We start from the raw sequence: 21,109 nt of genomic DNA, 5'->3' as shown, positions 1-21,109 counted from the left end.
ACCATCTAAACCCAACGAAGTAGTGGAAGATTGCACACGTGGAAATATTTCTCATGGAAGAATTTATGATCCCTCACTTACTTCAGTTGACTTGGAAAGGGTTGAAGAATACAGTAGAACAGCAGTTCTAAACATCTAGGAGCAATACCAGTATATTCTCCAGTATTTTAGGTGAAACGATTTGCTTTATTTCCATTGAATGTTGCATGTTCAATGTAATCTGACTGAAAAATAATCTGTTTTATTGCACTAGCTGTTCATATTTATCAAAGGTAGTAAAATTACAGTTGGTATTTTACACTGCAATACAACAACCAACTCAAAACAGACTTCAGGTCAAATTACAATATAGCACACCTGCACTGATATGGCTACACACACAGGTCAAAATACACTTTAAACACAATTCCCAACTGTTGTGCCCTTGAGCAAGGTACTCAACCCCACATTGCTCTCAGAACAATGTAATATCTAAGTCAATTTGGATAAACGTGTCTGTTAAATATATAAATGAAAGGAACACATACTGTAGGGGAGGCATATTAAATACCCCCCCCCCCTTTAGTCATTGTTTGGATCCTTCCATGGTACTAGAGGTACTTTCATCATCACTAATAGCATATGGCAATCAATAAGCAATATGTAATATATGTAATACCAATCTATATAATCAACTACTATTTCAGAATATATTGTCTGATATGGTATTATCTTCTGAAGAGGATCAGGTTTAATATCATGATTAGGTTCTGACTTCACTCTGGTGTGCACCACCAGCAGGGGCTCCACCTGCAGCAGTAGATCACACTCACTGTGCCACCTGCAGGGGGCTCCATCTGCAGCAGTAGATCACACTCACTGTGCAACCTGCAGGGGGCTCCACCTGCAGCAGTAGATCACACTCACTGTGCCACCTGACTGACTGAGAGAGGGTGAGGTTTTTGCGAGTCTGAGTCTGTATCACTGTGTGAACTGCCATGTACTACCAGTAACATGACGACTCATGCAGTAATAATCTCCTGCATCTTCACTCTGGACTCCACTGATGGTCAGACTGTAGTCATTCCCAGATCCACCACCACTAAACCGAGATGGAATATCAGACTGGAGGCTGCTCACTCTATAGATGAGGAGTTTGGGTTTCTCTCCAGACTGCTGTTGGTACCAGGAGATGCATGGTGTGCCAGTACAGTCCCGATTAAAACTTCCACTGCGTTTATAGCTGATTGTGACTGTGCCCCCTGGACTGGACGATATGACGTGAGTTTGAGTAACGGTCACCTGTGCCCTGCAGTCTGTGGAAAGAAAGAAGCAATGTCAGCATATTGTTTGTGTAAACAACTGTAGTTTAGTAAATAACACAGTAGAGTGTTTACATGGCACATAATAATGTTACTGCATCACAACAACATGTGTACAGTGTGTAGATGTGTCAGCACTCCAACTCCCAAACTCACCTTGGATGTAGAGGAGCAGAGAGTAGATGAAGAGGGTGATGAACGCCATTGTTGTGGATGATGAGGACAGTAGTCAGTCATGAAGCCCTTAGCCGCTCTAAAAACATGAAGATACGGGGAGAGCATGCAAACTAGCATCTCTATGGAAATCACCTTCCTGACGTCACACTGAGCTGCACACATCTATCACACACACACAAGACGCTAAAGGTGCTTGCACACCGCCCCTACAAACTCCAAAAAAACACCATCAGTCTGTTTTTGGTGTTTGTAGATGTTGTTTTAGTTCAAAAGTCAGTCTTTTCAATTACTGGCAGTTTGGAAGTGGAAGTGTTTTTGAACATTCTAAAGATGGGTCTAAAGACACAATTGCAACCAACCAACTGACAACTATAGTACAATAAAGACTAAGAGAGTAAGGAAAATGCATCGAAAGTCCAGGTGTCTGTGTGATTCTGGGAGATTCAATCAATACTAATGTGAATACTATACTGTACTATGAATTTGACACTTTATTGTAATGTATGACTTTGTCTGAGGCATGTTATATTTCTCTCCATTGTGTTAAAACTCAAGTGAAACATCTACACATTATTTTAAAAGATTAAAAGATTAGAATAGTTCAGGAGAAATGCTATGACATAACTGGAATCCCTTACCAAACAAATATGGCTGATTGGTTACATGACCCATCACCCATCACCCAGATGGATAGATTCAGTTAAAGCTGTTTATTCCATTTATTTTCTTCCCTTTAAAACGTGTTCTAAGTAGCTTTTGTTGGCAAATGGTGGAAATGCACTTGATGTAACACTGATTGAATGATAAACTCACCTTTATGTCTGTGGATTCTAAGTCATCATATGTATGTGTAACAGCTCAAGCATGGTACAGATGTCATGTAAGGGTGGGGAAGTCCTTGCGTGGTCTCCATCGTGTGTGTTGACGCTGTATTTACATAGTCGATTTTGCATCAGCAGTTTACGCTTCAGAGAGGGTTTATATGTGGAACTTATGGTCTGTTAGATCTACTGCTCATGTTGACATAATTCTCCAGAACAATGACTTACATCATTCTCATCTGGGCACTTTTATTCTGTGTGGAAGGTGAGACATTTAATGAGTTATTGCAACACATGCAGGCTGCCTATTTACATTGTCAATATAATACACTGAGCAGTATATTAATTATAATGTTATATTATTGCTACCTGTTGCATCTGTGTGTTTTTCAGAATGTCGAGGGCAGATTACTGTAACTCAGAGCCCAACAGCAGCACGTGGTCATCTGGGAGAATCCATCACTCTGACCTGCAAAACCAGCTCTGGCATTGATAGCTGGGGACTCTCCTGGTACCAGCAGAGAGATGGAGCTCCTAAACTTTTAGTTTGGGGTGTGAATGAACTCCAGTCAGGGATTCCATCACGATTCAGTGGGAGTGGATCTGAAGGTGGATCTGACTTCAGTCTGACCATCAGTGGTGTCCAGGCTGAAGATGCAGGAGATTATTACTGCATGAGTGTACACGACATCAGCGATAGCTATGTGTTGACACAGTGATACAGAGCTGCACAAAAACCTCCCTCAGCCACAGGGACGGCAGGACTGGAACTGAAACCTGCTGCTGCTGCTGCTGCTGCTGAGGGGAGTAAACAAACACTCAGTAAACAGATGTTTACAGAGCGGCACATTGGGATGTTTACAGAGTGACTGCTGATGTTTACACAGCGACTGATTATGAGGTTATCATGGTAATTTATTTAATATATTTCTATACAATCTATCAAAGTCTTTGTGAGATATACTGTGACCCAACATGAATAGAGTTCTGCACTAGTTATTCTGCACTGGGCCTAAACACAGTGAGGATGGTTCGAGGTGTGGAATCAGAATACTCAGCAAGATAGTTACGCAACTGTTTGCATGTTTGTTCAATTGGATGTTGAAAGGAAATAGCAAATAGCAAATGTTGTTGAAAGTGGCTACATTTTCACAGGCGAATAGAAGAGTGGATCTTGTATGTTTGCCGTTTCCCCCATAAACCAACACATAGATGGTTTCATGGACTGTGTGAAATCCCAACAGATATACAATCAAATCACTATGGTTATCACAAAGCATCAGTGTAACAGATCAATGCAAAACACAGTCTGCAATCACCACCCACCAGAGCCTACCCAACCCAACAGAACTAGTGGGAGATTTCACCGGTGTGATCTGAGGATGTGGAAACATTCCTCATGGAAGAATTTAACATTACCTGCTGCACCCACAAACTAACTGCAGTGACCTGGACAGGTTTGGGGTGTATAGTAGAACAGGAGATCCAACAACTGAGGAATGCTATTGGGAGAAAGAAACTTTTCATTACAGGAATCTTGTTTCTTTGATTTCCTGTATTCCCACTGAATGTTGCATTTGACTATAATCTACTGAATGATAATCAGTTTGATAGCAGTGGTTGTTCATATGTATCAAAGGTGGGAAATGACTGCAAGCCCATGCTGGGAACTCACACACTGAATTGTGTGCAGCCACTGACAGTCATTGAAGCATGAAGAGGTTTTTGTACAGCCTCTCTATGAGTTTGTATCACTGTGGTGGACTTTTGGTGGCGGCACCAGACTGGATGTTGGCAGTAAGTAAACTTTTCTAATCACACATCACAATAGTTTATCATCATTTCTTTAACTGTTCATCTGCAACTTATATTTATATAGGTCTATGTATGTTTAAATACATGTAGAAATTTTACTTCACTTGACGTGACTTTATGGAAAATGTGCATGCACTAACATTTTAAACTTCATAATTCAAGGCTGTGGAAAGTGCCTAATCAGAAAAAAACACAGATTTTACCTCATGAAACAGGGTCGCAAAAATATATGAATTTGGCTTTTTTATGGCACCTGGTGCCTAAAATGTTGGTTGTTGAGAATGTGAGTATGAGGGGAGTTTTTGTACAGCTGCTAGTAGGGTTTGTATCACTGTGGTGCACTTTCGGCAGCGGCACCCGACTTGATGTGGGCAGTAAGTAATCGTTTTCTCTCAGAAATAAATATCACAACATTGAAGTAATTACAGTGCTTATAGTCAAAAAAGCCTGCATTTAGGAAGATTTTTTATTTGAGAAAAAACTCATTCTCAGATATATTTGGTATACACTGCGACACTGTGCTGTTTATGTACAGTTTTTTTTTATCATTATGATTTTGTGAAAATTAATAGATTTTAAGCCTGCCAGAGGAACATGATTGTTTCTAAAAATAGGAAAACTATTGTAAAAATATCTGTTTCGGTAGAAGAATATTTAATATTCTTACGTTGTTCTATGTTATAAAAATATGGTCTTAGCCAAATAAGTGCAGTATTGTCTTTCCCTCAGTATGTTACAGAAATAACCTTGTTCACATTTTCAGCCATGTGAAAATGATCTTTTGAGCAGCGGCTCTTTTTTAATCTAAGCAGTAGAGCACTACTGTAATTACTCGTAAAGGAGCTGAACACAAATATTTCTGTCTCAGTTCAACCATGCGGTGCAGGAAAGTATTTGATATTAATAGAATCAATGCTGATATAACATTATCCAATACTGATACTTGTTCTGTGTGCTGATACTTGAGAAGTTATAATTTAGAGAAAACAAAAGCAAGTGGTGTCTGTTTATGGCCTTTCTGCTAACTGCCCCGTCCCATTTGTAATCTCCTGATCAATGGTGTGTTCCAGCAAACAGGCAGCCCACGCTGACCGTGCTGCCTCCCTCTAGTGAGGAGCTGAGCAGGAAGAGCTCGGCCACACTGGTGTGCCTGGCTGACCAGGGCTTCCCCTCCGACTGGAGCCTGAGCTGGAAGGTGGATGGGACCAGTAAGAGTGGAGTGGCCAGTCGTGGGCTCATGAAGGACGCTCTGTACAGCTGGAGCAGCACCCTGACGCTCAGTGATGCCGAGTGGAACGGGGCCTCTTCAGTGGTCTGTGAGGCCACCCAGGGATCTCAGACAGCGGTCACTAAAGCCCTGAGCAGAGCGGACTGCTCTCAGTAGGGTCCAGTCCTCTGCGCCGATGAGGTGGCTGCTCTCTTAGCTTAAGTCCTAACGTGGAGCGCCACTATAGGCAGCTTCATCACATGCCGTGCTGCAGTTTTTTTAACTTTCTTTTTTTTATTCCAATTGTATGTATGTTCTTCCTCTCATGTTGAAATGCCTTTGCTTGATCAGATTTTTTTCAATTGAAGATATTTTCTAAAGGCTCTAAAATAAAAGGTCAACATCATTGTATTTCTGTGCCTCAAGTGTGTTTGTGTTTCTGTGTCTCAAATGTTTCAAGTGATGCTGAAAAAAAGCAGTCAGTAATTCAGTTGCTAAAACACAATGTTGAGGATTTCTATACTGTACACGTTATTATCAAAAAGAGTTTGACAAACTTTGCCCTTGAGACAGTTGAACATCTGGTAGTGGAGTTGCTCTATTTTGGAATCTGAAAAAGCACCCAACCCTGACTATGCAAATAGTATCAGCAGAGCACAACCTCCCTGTTTCACAACCTACAAGAGTCTAAACTGCCACATGACATGATGTATTAATGTCACAGTTGCAAGGATGCTTTCCTTTATTAAATAGTATAGTGACATGAAACTACAATTCTTACATTGATATAGATTTAGCAATTCTGCAACATTTCCGCACCACAGCCAGACAGGACAGCTCCCCTCACTTGTACGAGTCATACTACACACCTTGTAGGCCACCATCCATCAGGAAATACATTATGATGAACATTTGCTCTGTCAGTACATGGTCCAGTGATCTGGCAAAGTCTCTTGATGAGATGTACCGGTTGTGCTCCATCAGATACTCATTCTACATGACCTTCATAATCAGATCTCCTTTCATGTTGGTGTAATTTTTACATTCTTTAGATACAATGATAATTATTACTAAAGAGTGGTGCAAGACATTTTGAGAATCCCTTAAAGCATCACTTTACAGTAAATGTTTTATTAATTTCATTGCTGGATTGCTGCTGTCCCTATAAGATCACCATTCAACTCAATTCAATTCAATTCAATTCAATTCAATTCAGACTCAAAAAAGGGTCCATAGCATATAAAAATAAAATAGATAAGATCATCATGTTAATATAATATTAGAAGTGAATTACATGTTATACATGTATTTTAGTTTGTCAAGACCAACCAATCAATCCACCAATCAATCAATCCAACAGTGATATGAAATTACAATTTTAATGTTTCTAGATGTAACACAAAAGATTTTCACTAATGGCATTTGTCATGTTGGCATTTCAGCACCACACCCGGTAAGGACAGCTCCTCTTACGTCATTATTACGTCATCGTTCTGCAGGCTAAACACATTATAGCCACTAACCATCTTTTGATGATAGTACTGTATAAGCGCAGGCTGTGCTACGTTTACAATTCTCTCCAGACATGACTTTTTATCTCCATCTTTCTCTGGACACTTTTCATATCTTTTAAGGGTAATGTATTTCAATTATTAGACTTGATTAATGCTTGTCATCCTCAGATCATATAGCCTGAGCAGAATATCCCAATATCCCAAGCAGTATTTGTGAGAGGAAGCAATATATTTGTAATCCCAAACAATATGTGTGTGATCTCTTGCACTGAAACACATTAATCCAGGAGTAAATAGTCCACCTCCATATCAGGACTGCTGAAGGGACCCACAGGTGATCCCACAGGTGAACCCACAGGTGATCTATGACTGTCCAGGTACTGTACAGCAGACTACATCCGGAGGTTCTGGTGTTCCAGTTCGGTTCAGTGGCAGAGGGTCAGGGTCATCTTCCCACTGACCATTCGAGTGCTGTAGGCTGAAGGCACAGTGTGGGTCATCTTACTGTAACTGGATGTTCACACACAGGATTGAGGTCACTAGGCAGTCTGAATGATCTACAGCTTCTGTTGTTTAGGTCTCCATGTTGTTTACAAAATGACAGTCCTTTACAGTCTTTTACTGCAACTCCTTTACAAACCAACCCAGACACTAAGGGGGTAGCCTAGTTCTCCGCAAACATATAGTGTAACTGAACGTGAGCTGGCTGTTACATAGGGATGTTAACACCAAACCAGTTCAAATTGAACTGTTTAGAGAAAACATATTCGCCAGGCTCGTTTTCCACTGTTTACCAAATTTGAACTCACCTCTGGTGTCATGTCCGTGTGCTTCCAGCATGGTTTAAAAGGTAAGGTGTTGGTGGTGAGAGACTAGCGTGGGAACCTGGTGTCATGTCCGTGTGCTTCCAGCATGGTTTAAAAGGTAAGGTGTTGGTGGTGAGAGACTAGCGTGCGAACCTGGCGTCATGTCCGTGTGCTTCCAGCATGGTTTAAAAGGTAAGGTGTTGGTGGTGAGAGACTAGCGTGGGAACCTGGCGTCATGTCCGTGTGCTTCCAGCATGGTTTAAAAGGTAAGGTGTTGGTGGTGAGAGACTAGCGTGGGAACCTGGTAAGGTGTTGGTGGTGAGAGACTAGCGTGGGAACCTGGTGTCATGCCCGTGTGCTTCCAGCATGGTTAAAAAGGTAAGGTGTTGGTGGTGAGAGACCAGCGTGGGAACCTGGTAAGGTGTAGGTGGTGAGAGACTAGCGTGAGAACCTGGTGTCATGTCCGTGTGCTTCCAGCATGGTTAAAAAGGTAAGGTGTTGGTGGTGAGAGACCAGCGTGGGAACCTGGTAAGGTGTTGGTGGTGAGAGACTAGCGTGAGAACCTGGTGTCATGTCCGTGTGCTTCCAGCATGGTTTAAAAGGTAAGGTGTTGGTGGTGAGAGACTAGCGTGAGAACCTGGTGTCATGTGTGTGTGTGTCCTCTTCCAGCATGGTTAAAAAGGTAAGGTGTTGGTGGTGAGAGACTAGCGTGGGAACCTGGTGTCATGTCCGTGTGCTTCCAGCATGGTTAAAAAGGTAAGGTGTTGGTGGTGACAGACTAGCGTGGGAACCTGGTGTCATGTCCGTGTGCTTCCAGCATGGTTTAAAAGGTAAGGTGTTGGTGGTGAGAGACTAGCGTGGGAACCTGGTGTCATGTCCGTGTGACTCCTCTCCACTTCCCTCTTCTCAGCACCTGCTCTGGGCTCCAGCTGCAGTAGGGCTCTCACTGGGGCTACTGACTGAAGCAGGTTTTTGTACGGCTCTGTATCACCGTGGGAACTCAGCAACACCACTTCTAGGATCATGGCGACTCATGCAGTAATAATCTCCTGCATCTTCACTCTGGACTCCACTGATGGTCAGACTGTAGTCATTCCCAGATCCACTGCCACTAAACCGAGATGGAATACCAGACTGGAGGCTGCTCACTTTATAGATGAGGAGTTTGGGTTTCTCCTCAGACTTCTGTTGGTACCAGGAGATGCATTTTGGAGAACAGTCCCAATCAATGCTTCCAGTCCGTTTACAGCTGATTTTAACTGAGCCTCCTGGACTGCTGGTCACTGTTGTAGGTTGCGTAAGAGTGACCTGTCCCATGGAATCTAACAAAAGAGGCAAAAACAGCATATGGTTCAGGAAGGTACATACATATTAAATTAACATGTAAACTTTGAATAATATAATGTTATGAGAGCTGGTGGTCACTAAAACTGCCAACACTGAAAGTTCTGAATTCACCTTGAATGCAGACGACGAGAGACCACAGGAAGAGTGCAGTGAAGGCCATCGCTCGTCTGTGCTGACGGATCAGTTGTAAGCGTTCAGCTGCCTCAACATCAAGCATCTGGACCAAATATGCTCTGCACATGCAAACACGTCCCTATGCAAATGACTCTAGCAGCCACTCTCCACTGAACACTGTTGTTGCTGCTGACACCACAATCTCTTCAAGACATGAGGTCAGGTTTGCCACTGGTAGACAAAGTCATACATTACAATAAAGTGTCAAATTCATAGTACAGTATAGTATTCACATTAGTATTGATTGAATCTCCCAGAATCACACAGACACCTGGACTTTCTATGCATTTTCCAGTCAGTCACTGACTTTGTCTGAGGCGTGTTATATTTCTCTCTATTGTGTTCAAACTCAAGTGAAACATCTACACATTCTTTTAAAAGATTAAAAGATTAGAATAGTTCAGGAGAAATGCTATGACATACTGTAACTGGAATCCCATACCAAACAAATATGGCTGATTGGTTACATGACCCATCACCCATCACCCAGATGGATAGATTCAGTTAAAGCTGTTTATTCTATTTATTTTCTTCCCTTTAAAACGTGTTCTAAGTAGCTTTTGTCGGCAAATGGTGGAAATGCACTTGATGTAACACTGATTGAATGATAAACTCACCTTTATGTCTGTGGATTCTAAGTCATCATATGTATGTGTAACATCTCAAGCATGGTACAGATGTCCTGCAAGGGTGGGGAAGTCCTTGCTTGGTGTCCATCGTGAGTGTTCAACCAAGACACTGTATTTACATAGTCGATTTTGCATCGGCAGTTTACGATTCAGAGAGGGTTTATATCTGGAACTTATAGTCTGTTAGATCTACTGCTCTTGCTGACAGAATCCTCCACAACAATGACCAACATCATTCTCATCTGGGCACTTTTATTTTGTGTGGAAGGTGAGACATTTAATAGTTATTACAACACATGCAGGCTGCCTATTTACATTGTCAATATAATACACTGAGCAGTATATTCATTATAATATTATATTATATTTTTGCTACCTGTTGTATATGTGTGTTTTTCAGAATGTCGAGGGCAGATTACTGTAACTCAGAGCCCCACAGCAGCACGTGGTCATCTGGGAGAATCCATCACTCTGACCTGCAAAACCAGCTCTGGCATTGATAGCTGGGGACTCTCCTGGTACCAGCAGAAAGATGAAGGAGCTCCTAAACTTTTAGTTTATACTGCGGATGTACTCCAGTCTGGGATTCCATCACGATTCAGTGGGAGTGGATCTGAAGGTGGATCTGACTTCAGTCTGACCATCAGTGGTGTCCAGGCTGAAGATGCAGGAGATTATTACTGCATGAGTCGACACCTCATCAGCGATAGCTATGTGTTGACACAGTAATACAGAGCTGCACAAAAACCTCCCTCAGCCACAGGGATGGCAGGACTGAAACTGAAACCTGCTGCTGCTGCTGCTGCTGAGGGGAGTAAACAAACACTCAGTAAACAGATGTTTACAGAGCGGCACATTGGGATGTTTACAGAGTGACTGCTGATGTTTACATGAGGTTTATGAGGTTTATGAGGTTATCATGGTAATTTATTTAATATATTTCTATACAACCTATCAAAGTCTTTGTGAGATATACTGTAACCCAACATGACTCTGCACTAGTTATTCTGCACTGGGTCTAAACACAGTGAGGATGGTTTGTGGTGTGGAATCAGAATACTCAGCAAGATAGTTACGCAACTGTTGCATGTTTGTTCAATTGGATGTTGATAGGAAATAGCAAACATAAAGGGGGAATGTTGTTGAAAGTGGGCCACATTTTCACAGGCGAATAGAAGAGTGGATCTTGTATGTTGGTCGTTTCCCCCATAAACCAACACATATATTGTTTCATGGACTGTGTAAAATCCCTGCAGATATACAATCAAATCCTCACTATGGTTATCACAGATCATCAGTGTAACAGATCAATGCAAAACACAGTCTACAATCACCACCCACCAGAGCCCACCCAACCCAACAAAACTAGTGGGAGATTTCACCAGTGTGATCTGAGGATCTGGGAACGTTCCTCATGGAAGAATTTAACATCCCCTGCTGCACCCACAAACTAACTACTGACCTGGACAGGTTTGGGGCACATAGTAGAACAGGAGATCCAACAACTGAGGAATGCTATTGGGAGAAAGAAACTTTTCATTACAGGAATCTTGTTTCTTTGATTTACTGCATTCCCACTGAATGTTGCATTTGACTCTAATCTACTGAATGCTAATCAGTTTGATAGCACTGGTTGGCTGTTCATATGTATCAAAGGTGGGAAATGACTGCAGGCCCATGTTGGGAACTCACACTCTGTATTGTGTGCAGCCACTGACAGTCATTGAAGCATGAAGAGGTTTTTGTACAGCCTCTCTATGAGTTTGTATCACTGTGGTGGACTTTTGGTGGCGGCACCAGACTGGATGTTGGCAGTAAGTAAACTTTTCTAATCACACATCACAATAGTTTATCATCATGTCTGTAACTTTGTTCATTTTCACTTTATATTTATATTGATCTTTATATATTTAAGTGAATGTAGGAATCACAATAACTTTATGGAAAACATACATACAGTAACATCATAAACATCACACTTTAAAGCTGTGCAAAGTGCCTAATCATTTAAAAACAGATTCTACCTCATGCAAGAGGGTCACATACATATGAATTTGGCTTTTTTATGGCAACTGGTGCCTAAAAAGTTGGTTGTTGAGAATGTGAGGAGGAGGAGAGTTTTTGTACGGCTGCTAGTAGGGTTTGTATCACTGTGGTGCACTTTCGGCAGCGGCACCCGACTTGATGTGGGCAGTAAGTAATCGTTTTCCCTCAGAAAAAAATATCACATGATGTGAAATTGTGCTTATATAAAAAAAGTCTGCCTATATGATGATTACATTTTTGATTTGAGAAAAAAACAAATAGATATAACAGATATATTTGTTATGCAATGCACTGTTTATGTACAGTTATTTTTTTATCATTATGATTTTGCCAAAAATGAATACCTTTTAAGAGGAACGTGATTGATTCTAAATGCAGAAAATTATTGTAAAAATTAACATTTGGGTATAAGAATATTTAATGTTCTATGGTATTCCAAGTTATAAAATGAAGAATTATGCTCTTAAAAAAGTGCAGCATTGTCTTTTCCTCTTAAATATTTCAAAAGAAATAGCCTTGTTCACATTTTCAGCCATCTGAAAATGCTCTTTTGAACAGCAGATCTGATTAGAGCGCTACTGAGGTATAACTGTAATTACATGTAGACGACTATTTCTGCTGATGACTAAACTGAACACAAATGTTTCTGTCTCAGTTCAACCGTGTGGTGCAGGAGAGTATTTGATATGAATGTAATAGAGCCAATGCTGATATTACTCATTCTAGACACACTGTTTTTACTTTCTGCATTTAAATAAGGGGGAACATTATCCAATACTGACACTTGTTCTGTGTGCTGATAACTTGAGAAGTCATCATTTAGAGAAACAAAAGAAAGTGGTGTCTGTTTATGGCCTTTCTGCTCACTGCCCCGTCCCATTTGTAATCTCCTGATCAATGGTGTGTTCCAGCAAACAGGCAGCCCAAGCTGACCGTGCTGCCTCCCTCTAGTGAGGAGCTGAGCAGGAAGAGCTCGGCCACACTGGTGTGCCTGGCTGACCAGGGCTTCCCCTCCGACTGGAGCCTGAGCTGGAAGGTGGATGGGACCAGTAAGAGTGGAGTGGCCAGTCGTGGGCTCATGAAGGACGCTCTGTACAGCTGGAGCAGCACCCTGACGCTCAGTGATGCCGAGTGGAACGGGGCCTCTTCAGTGGTCTGTGAGGCCACCCAGGGATCTCAGACAGCGGTCACTAAAGCCCTGAGCAGAGCGGACTGCTCTCAGTAGGGTCCAGTCCTCTGCTCCGATGAGGTGGCTGCTCTCTTAGCTTAAGTCCTAACGTGGAGCGCCACTATAGGCAGCTTCATCACATGCCGTGCTGCAGTTTTTTTTGGTACTTTCTTTTTTTATTCCAATTGTATGTATGTTCTTCCTCTCATGTTGAAATGCCTTTGCTTGATCAGATTTTTTTCAATTGAAGATATTTTCTAAAGGCTCTAAAATAAAAGGTCAACATCATTGTATTTATGTGCCTCAAGTGTGTTTGTGTTTCTGTGTCTCAAATGTTTCAAGTGATGCTGAAAAAAAGCAGTCAGTAATTCAGTTGCTAAAACACAATGTTGAGGATTTCTATACTGTACACGTTATTATCAAAAAGAGTTTGACAAACTTTGCCCTTGAGACAGTTGAACATCTGGTAGTGGAGTTGCTCTATTTTGGAATCTGAAAAAGCACCCAACCCTGACTATGCAAATAGTATCAGCAGAGCACAACCTCCCTGTTTCACAACCTACAAGAGTCTAAACTGCCACATGACATGATGTGTTAATGTCACAGGTGCAAGGGTGCTTTCCTTTATTAAGTAGTATAGTGACATGAAATTACAAGTCTTACATTGATATAGATTTAGCAATTCTGCAACATTTCAGCACCACAGCCAGACAGGACAGCTCCCCTCACTTGTACTAGTCATACTACACACCTTAGGCCACCATCCATCAGGAAGTACATCATGTACATGGTCCAGTGATCTGGCAAAGTCTCTTGATTAGATGTACCAGCTGTGCTCCATCAGAAACTCATTCTAGACGACCTTCATCATCAGATCTCCTTTCATGTTGGTGTAATTTTGGCATTCTTTAGATACAATGAGAATTACTAAAGAGTGGTGCAAGACATTTTGAGAATCCCTTAAACCATCACTTCAAAGTAAATGTTTTATTAATTTCATTGCTGGATTGCTGCTTCCCCTTAGCCTGACGTAGTCATACTCAATTCTAGTCAGAATATGAGTCTGATACTGCTCCATTGGGACCTAATTATGGGGCCTGTTTCAACCGATACAGGGGGGGGATGCCTCTGCACTCAATTGGATAGACCTAACCAATCAGAGCAACAAAATAGCTTACCGTGAGGTGTAGGAAGAAAACACCACAAACCACCCATCTTCTTCACAAATACCTAAACATTGTTTTCTGGTCTTTTGTAAAAGTTAGTGCCGTCAATAACTCCTACAACACTCATTAACGAGATCTAAGAGATATGTAGTAGGTTATGGTTATTAAAAAACAGATAGTTTATATCCCCTCCGTTTTTAAAAATAATTCTGTTGAACACTGATATGCTTCAAACATGTTAAACAGCTGGGAAAGGCTATCACAAATCCCTTGAACAGGTGGTCAATCAGAGATTTCAAACGAACGAGGGAACAACATGTCACAATGCAACAGCGCTGTTTTCCCTCGATGAAAGTGAAACCACGAGTTTTCCTACATCTCAACTTTGGCCAAAGTTTTCAGAAATAATCTTTTCAGTGATAAAACCTCATTAAATAATATGCATTTTCCATGTGGGGTACCATGGGGTCTTAAAAGCCATGCCTCCTTCTAGCTAAGTTCGGAATGGCACCCAGGCTAGCTGTCCCTATAAGATCACCATTCAACTGAATTCAAATCAATTCAATTCAATTCAATTCAGACTCAAAAAAGGGTCCATAGCATAGAAAAATAAAATAGATAAGATCATCATGTTAATATAATATTACAAGTGAATTACATGTTATACATGTATTTTAGCTTGACAAGACCAACCAATCAATACACCAATCAATGAATTCAACAGTGACATGAAATTACAATTTTAATGTTTCTAGATGTAACACAAAAGATTTTCACTAATGGCATTTGTCATGTTGGCATTTCAGCACCACATCCGGTAAGGACAGCTCCTCTTATGTCATTATTTAGTCATCGTTCTGCAGGCTAAACACATCATAGCCACTAACCATCTTTTGATGATAGTACTGTATAAGTGCAGGCTGTGCTACGTTTACAATTCTCTCCAGACATGACTTTTATCTCCATCTTTCTCTGGACACTTTTCATATCTTTCCAGGGTAATGTATTTCAATTATTAGACTTGATTAATGCTTGTCATCCTCAGATCATATAAGCAGAATATCCCAATATCCCAAGCAGTATTTGTGAGAGGAAGCAATATATTTGTAATCCCAAGCAATTTGTGTGTGATCTCTTGCACTGAAACACTGTTAATCCAGGAGTCACAAGTCCACCTCCATATCAGGACTGCTGATGGGAAGGTGAACCCACAGGTGAACCCACAGGTGATCCCACAGGTGATCCATGACAGTCCAGGTACTGTACAGCAGAAATGGGAGAGTCCCAGACACTACTAACTACCCACTACCCAGACACTATCTGGTCAGCTCCAGAGGTTCTGGTATTCCAGTTCGGTTCAGTGGCAGAGGACTATTGACCATTAGAGTGCTACAGGCTGAAGGCACAGAGTGGGTCATCTCAACTGGGTGTTCACACACATCATTGAAGTCACTAGGCAGTCTGAATGAATTACAGCTTCTGTTGTTTAGGTCTCCATGTTAATACCTGTTTTTGTTTACAAAATGACAGTAGAAACAGACCTTTACTACAACTCCTTTACAAACCAAACAAGACACTAAATCAAGTTTACAGACACAAAGTCAAACACAGCAGCAAATCTTTAGAGGCAGCAAGAGCCAACAGCAGTGGATATCAGCATTTCTCCTGATAAATGATTTTGTTGTGATCTTGGATCTAGAAATTGGCCTTTTCTGAAGATAGTTAAATAAATTCAATTATTATGACAAGAAAAAAGCTCATGAATTTAACAAAAATAATTAACTTGTGATCTTGAGATAACAGCATTTAAAAATAATTCCAAGGCTGTTCTTGGCCTCCATAGTTTTAAGTAATTAAATAATTTCATCCTCAAGTCAAGGGTAAGATGTTGGTACGTGAGAGACTAGTGTGAGAACCTGGTGTCATGTCCGTGTGCTTCCAGCATTAGATTAGACTAGATTAGATTAAACTTTATTGTCACTGTGCAGAGTACAAGTTACAAGACAACGAAATGCTATTTGCATCTAACCAGAAGTGCAAAAAAGCAGAAAAGTGCAATAGTATAGAAAGTATAGAAAGGTGGTGCATAGACAGGGCAGGATATAAAGTGCAGTGTAGACAGTAGTATACAGTTGCTTTACAGAAGGTGGTTTACAGTAATATAAATTAAATATAAATATGTGCATTATATTAGCAGTAACCTTATAAGAGCAGACTATAAATATGACTATGTAGTATGAACAACATGGACAGATATGTGCAGTGTTAGCAGTAACATTATAAGAGCAGGTTAAAAAGGTAAGGAGTTGGTGGTGAGATAGTGTGAGAACCTGGTGTCATGTCCGTGTGCTTCCAGCATGGTTAAAAAGGCAAGGTGTTGGTGGTGAGAGACTAGCGTGAGAACCTGGTGTCATGTGTGTGTGTGTCCTCTTCCAGCAGGGTTAAAAAGGTAAGATGTGGTGGTGAGAGACTAGCGTGACAACCTGGTGTCATGTCCGTGTGCTTCCAGCATGGTGTAAAAGGTAAGGTGTTGGTGGTGAGAGACTAGCGTGGGAACCTGGTGTCATGTCCGTGTGCTTCCAGCATGGTTTAAAAGGTAAGGTGTTGGTGGTGAGAGACTAGCGTGGGAACCTGGTGTCATGTCCGTGTGCTTCCAGCATGGTTTAAAAGGTAAGGTGTTGGTGGTGAGAGACTAGCGTGGGAACCTGGTGTCATGTCCGTGTGCTTCCAGCATGGTTAAAAAGGTAAGGTGTTGGTGGTGAGAGACTAGCGTGGGAACCTGGTGTCATGTCCGTGTGCTTCCAGCATGGTTAAAAGGTAAGGTGTTGGTGGTGAGAGACTAGCGTGGGAACCTGGTGTCATGTCCGTGTGACTCCTCTCCACTTCCCTCTTCTCAGCACCTGCTCTGGGCTCCAGCTGCAGTAGGGCTCTCACTGGGGCTACTGACTGAAGCAGGTTTTTGTACGGCTCTGTATCACCGTGGGAACTCAGCAACACCACTTCTAGGATCATGGCGACTCATGCAGTAATAATCTCCTGCATCTTCACTCTGGACTCCACTGATGGTCAGACTGAAGTCATTCCCAGATCCACTGCCACTAAACCGAGATGGAATACCAGACTGGAGGCTGCTCACAGAGTAGATGAGAGGTTTGGGATTCTCTCCAGACTTCTGCAGATACCAGGAGATGCATTTTGGAGAACAGTAGTCCTTATAAATGCTTCCACTGCGTTTACAGCTGATTCTAACTGTGCCTCCTGGACTGCTGGTCACTGCTGGAGGTTGCGTAAGAGTGACCTGTCCCATGGAATCTAACAAAAGAGGCAAAAACAGCATTTGGTTCAGGAAGGTACCTACTTATCAAATTAACATAATAATAATAATAATAATAAATAATAATATAATGTTATCAGTGCTGGTCGTCCCTGAAACTGTCAACACTGAAAGTTCTGAATTCACCTTGAATGCAGACGACGAGAGACCACAGGAAGAGTGCAGTGAAGGCCATCGCTGGTCTGTGCTGATGGAGCAGTTGTAAGCGTTCAGCTGCCTCAACATCAAGCATCTGGACCAAATATGCTCTGCACATGCAAACACGTCCCTATGCAAATGACTCTAGCAGCCACTCTCCACTAAACACTGTTGTTGCTGCTGACACCACAATCTCTTCAAGACATGAGGTCAGGTTTGCCACTGATAGACAAAGGCATTTTTATATTCTGTCAACGTAATAGGAGTCATCAAATGCTCATTTTGTTCACATATTATATTTGTTTTGCTATGTTATGGAAAGTAGGCTACAGTGTGCATGGAATGTTTCTGGTACATTCTGCGAATCAGCAAGATACAGAAGGAATTCTGCTTCACAGACATGCAGGCCTGCACACACACACACACACACACACACAACACATACATAAACACACACACACACACACACAAGCACAGACACGCATGTACGCACACACACACACACACACACACACACACACACACACACTCAGAGGAGCACACATATACACAAAAGCAAACATACACATGCACACACTCATTTACAAACACAAAAGTTGCAAGAGTAGGGGATGGAATAGGATATGGAGACAAATTGACAAGCCTGATTTATTTTTGTAGAGAGACTGTGCAGGACTTTGTACCGCTTTGTGTAGTTTCTTAGTGCTTCATGTCTTAGTACTTCATATATCTATGTATTTGTTTACATGTCAGGACTTTTTGAATCATTATCAAATGTATGCAGCATCTGAAACACTGTTTAGATCTCTCTATATCCTGCAGGGTGGATACCTGGCATATTCAGCATGCTTAACCATCACACACACTGACTGCTGCTATCACAGTGCATTACTGTAACAACGCAAATGCAGCATGCTCAACACCCCCCCCCCCCCCATTAAAATGTGATGTCAGAGTTGAGACAAGCATTACAGCGATCGAGAAAAACTGTAAAAACAAAAGTTTTCCCCCTTTAGTCATTGTTTGGATCCTTCCATGGTTTCAGAGGTACTTTCATCACTTATAGCATATAGCAAATTGATAAACAAGCATCTATATAATCAACTACCATTTAAAAATATTTTGCATGGTATGGTCATATCTTCTGAAGAGGATCAGGATTAGTATCTGGATTAGTTTCTGACTTCACTCTGATTGGTGAGGTCCCATCTTAGGGCTTCACCATGATGAGGGCTCTCTACTATGTGTGGACGTACTGATTGGTGAGGTCCCATCTTAGGGCTTCACCATGATGAGGACGCTCTGCTATGTGTGGACGTACTGATTGGTGTGGTCCCATCTTAGGGCTTCACCATGATGAGGACGCTCTGCTATGTGTGGACGTACCAACAGAATGCAGAGAAACATCCCTCTTTCTTCACCTCCTGCAGTGTGTTCACACGTGAATCTGCTCCATGTGCACTCCCACCTGTCCAACAGCAGGGGGCTCCATCTGCAGCAGTTGACTACACTCACTGTGCCACCTGACTGACTGAGAGAGGTTGAGGTTTTTGTACGAGTCTGTATCACTGTGTGGACACCCAAGTACTGCTATCAACTTTATGAGTACTCATGCAGTAATAATCTCCTGCATCTTCTCTATGGACTCCACTGATGGTCAGACTGTAGTCATTCCCAGATCCACTGCCACTGAATCTGGAGGGAACATGGGTCTGGCGTCTGCTCACTACATAGATGAGGGGTTTGGGTTTCTCCCCAGGCTTCTGTTGGTACCAGGAGATGCATGGGATTGGGCTGCAGTCATAATGAACACTTCCACTGCGTTTACAGCTGATTCTGGCACCGAGACCATATTGGCATATTTAAATCTGTTCACAAAGTGAATTTGTTAGTCAACATGTACAGTACAAATGTTGGCATGTACACAAATATCTAAAGTCTTGTAGTCAGGAGATAAATGTTCACCATGAGTGCACAGGATGAGAAGGACGGAGAGTGAGATGAACACCATCGCTGCTGATGGGAGGTAGAGTTCCAGAATGTTTCAGAGTTCCAGAACGTTCCTATCCAGAGCGTGGCCCAAGTCCTGCTGCAACATTGAAATATCTGCAGCTGATGCAAACTTTCATGTCTCCATGTAAATAACTTTCCTGAAGTCACATGCTGATCAACATCACATCTCCCCCAAACACCTCTGACTGCTGCTGAGCTACTTTAATATGAATTTGATACTTTAATCATGTTTCAGACTTGTTATATTTTCTGTCCATTTTTTCTATCAAAAACTAATGGGAAATATCTACACATTCTTTTGAATGATTAAAAGATAAAAAAAAAATAATAACGACTGAAACAACTGGAACAAATAAGACCATGACAAACAAATACAGCCATTTGATTTGTCACATGACCATGTTGTTGAGCCATCAATCCATCACCATTTCATTTCTTTTCTTCCCTTTAAAACGCTCTAAGTAGCTTTTTGTTGGCAAAAGGTGGAAATGCACTTGATGCAACACTGATTCAAGTGTATGTTTTTCTGTCTGTGTTCTAAATTATCATCAAATGTATCAGACATGGCATGGTACAGATGTCCTGTAAGGATGGGGAAGTTCTTGCGTGGTCTCCATCGTGTGTGTTCAACCCAGACGCTGTATTGACATAGTCAATTTTGCATTGCCAGCTTACGCTTCAGAGAGGGTTTATATGTGGAACTTATAGTCTGTTAGATCTATTGCTGTTGTTGACAGAATCCTCCAGAACAATGACTTACATCATTCTCATCTGGGCAGTTTAATTCTGTGTGGAAGGTGAGACATTTAATAGTTATTACAACACATGCAGGCTTCCTATTTACATTGTCAATATAATACACTGAACAGTATATTAATTATAATGTTATATTATTGCTACCTGTTGTATCTGTGTTTTTCAGAATGTCGAGGGCAGATTACTGTAACTCAGAGCCCCACAGCAGCAAGTGGTCATTGGGCCTCAACTGGGAAAAATAAACACCCATCTTTCCACTTGAGTTCTCTGAGTGCTATAACATCCACCTCACAATGCCGCGACCACATCTACCCTTAACAACGCACAATAAATGTGGTGTCTTTTGACCACTAGGGGGCGCTATAATCACAGGAAGTAGGCTCATATCTCAGCAACGTTTTCATGTATAAAAACCAATCTAGGTATATTGACTTGGGATCCCATCCTGAGGACACAATAAATTTGGTGACCTTGCTGCTGTACACCGGGTTCTTGACTAGTATAATCATTCTATGTTGTTTTTATGTTTTAATTATTACTTTTATGTACTATTACCTTGTGTGTCTTATGTTTTCTTCTTATTATTTTTTTATTCTTTACTTTTTAAACTATTGTTTGACTATTACCCTTCTATGCTTTTATCAGCTATTCCTGTTTGCTTTTGTTTATGTAAAACACATAGAATGACCTCTTGGTA

At 41.5% G+C, this 21,109-nt stretch overlaps 4 gene segments (V, D, J or C); 1 reads left to right on the top strand and 3 right to left on the bottom strand.

Moving 5' to 3' along the window:
* Positions 1-296: 296 nt before the first annotated feature.
* LOC121698409 lies at positions 297-2,378 on the bottom strand. The segment is given in 3 exon segments: positions 297-1,295; positions 1,458-1,640; positions 2,292-2,378. Coding segments are annotated over 2 exon segments (384 nt in total).
* Positions 2,379-6,681: 4,303 nt separating this feature from the next.
* LOC121698406 lies at positions 6,682-9,301 on the bottom strand. The segment is given in 2 exon segments: positions 6,682-8,963; positions 9,100-9,301. Coding segments are annotated over 2 exon segments (465 nt in total).
* Positions 9,302-9,977: 676 nt separating this feature from the next.
* Positions 9,978-13,298, top strand: LOC121698403. The segment is given in 4 exon segments: positions 9,978-10,059; positions 10,192-10,507; positions 11,568-11,605; positions 12,749-13,298. Coding segments are annotated over 4 exon segments (714 nt in total).
* Positions 13,299-15,166: 1,868 nt separating this feature from the next.
* LOC121698404 lies at positions 15,167-17,723 on the bottom strand. The segment is given in 3 exon segments: positions 15,167-15,346; positions 17,159-17,483; positions 17,632-17,723. Coding segments are annotated over 3 exon segments (534 nt in total).
* Positions 17,724-21,109: the final 3,386 nt, after the last annotated feature.

This window comes from Alosa sapidissima, chromosome 23, assembly GCF_018492685.1.
Source record: "Alosa sapidissima isolate fAloSap1 chromosome 23, fAloSap1.pri, whole genome shotgun sequence".
Taxonomy (NCBI): Eukaryota; Metazoa; Chordata; class Actinopteri; order Clupeiformes; family Clupeidae; genus Alosa; species Alosa sapidissima.
The sequence above is the reverse complement of the archived record's forward strand: the minus strand, read 5'-3'. Positions and strand labels throughout refer to the sequence as shown.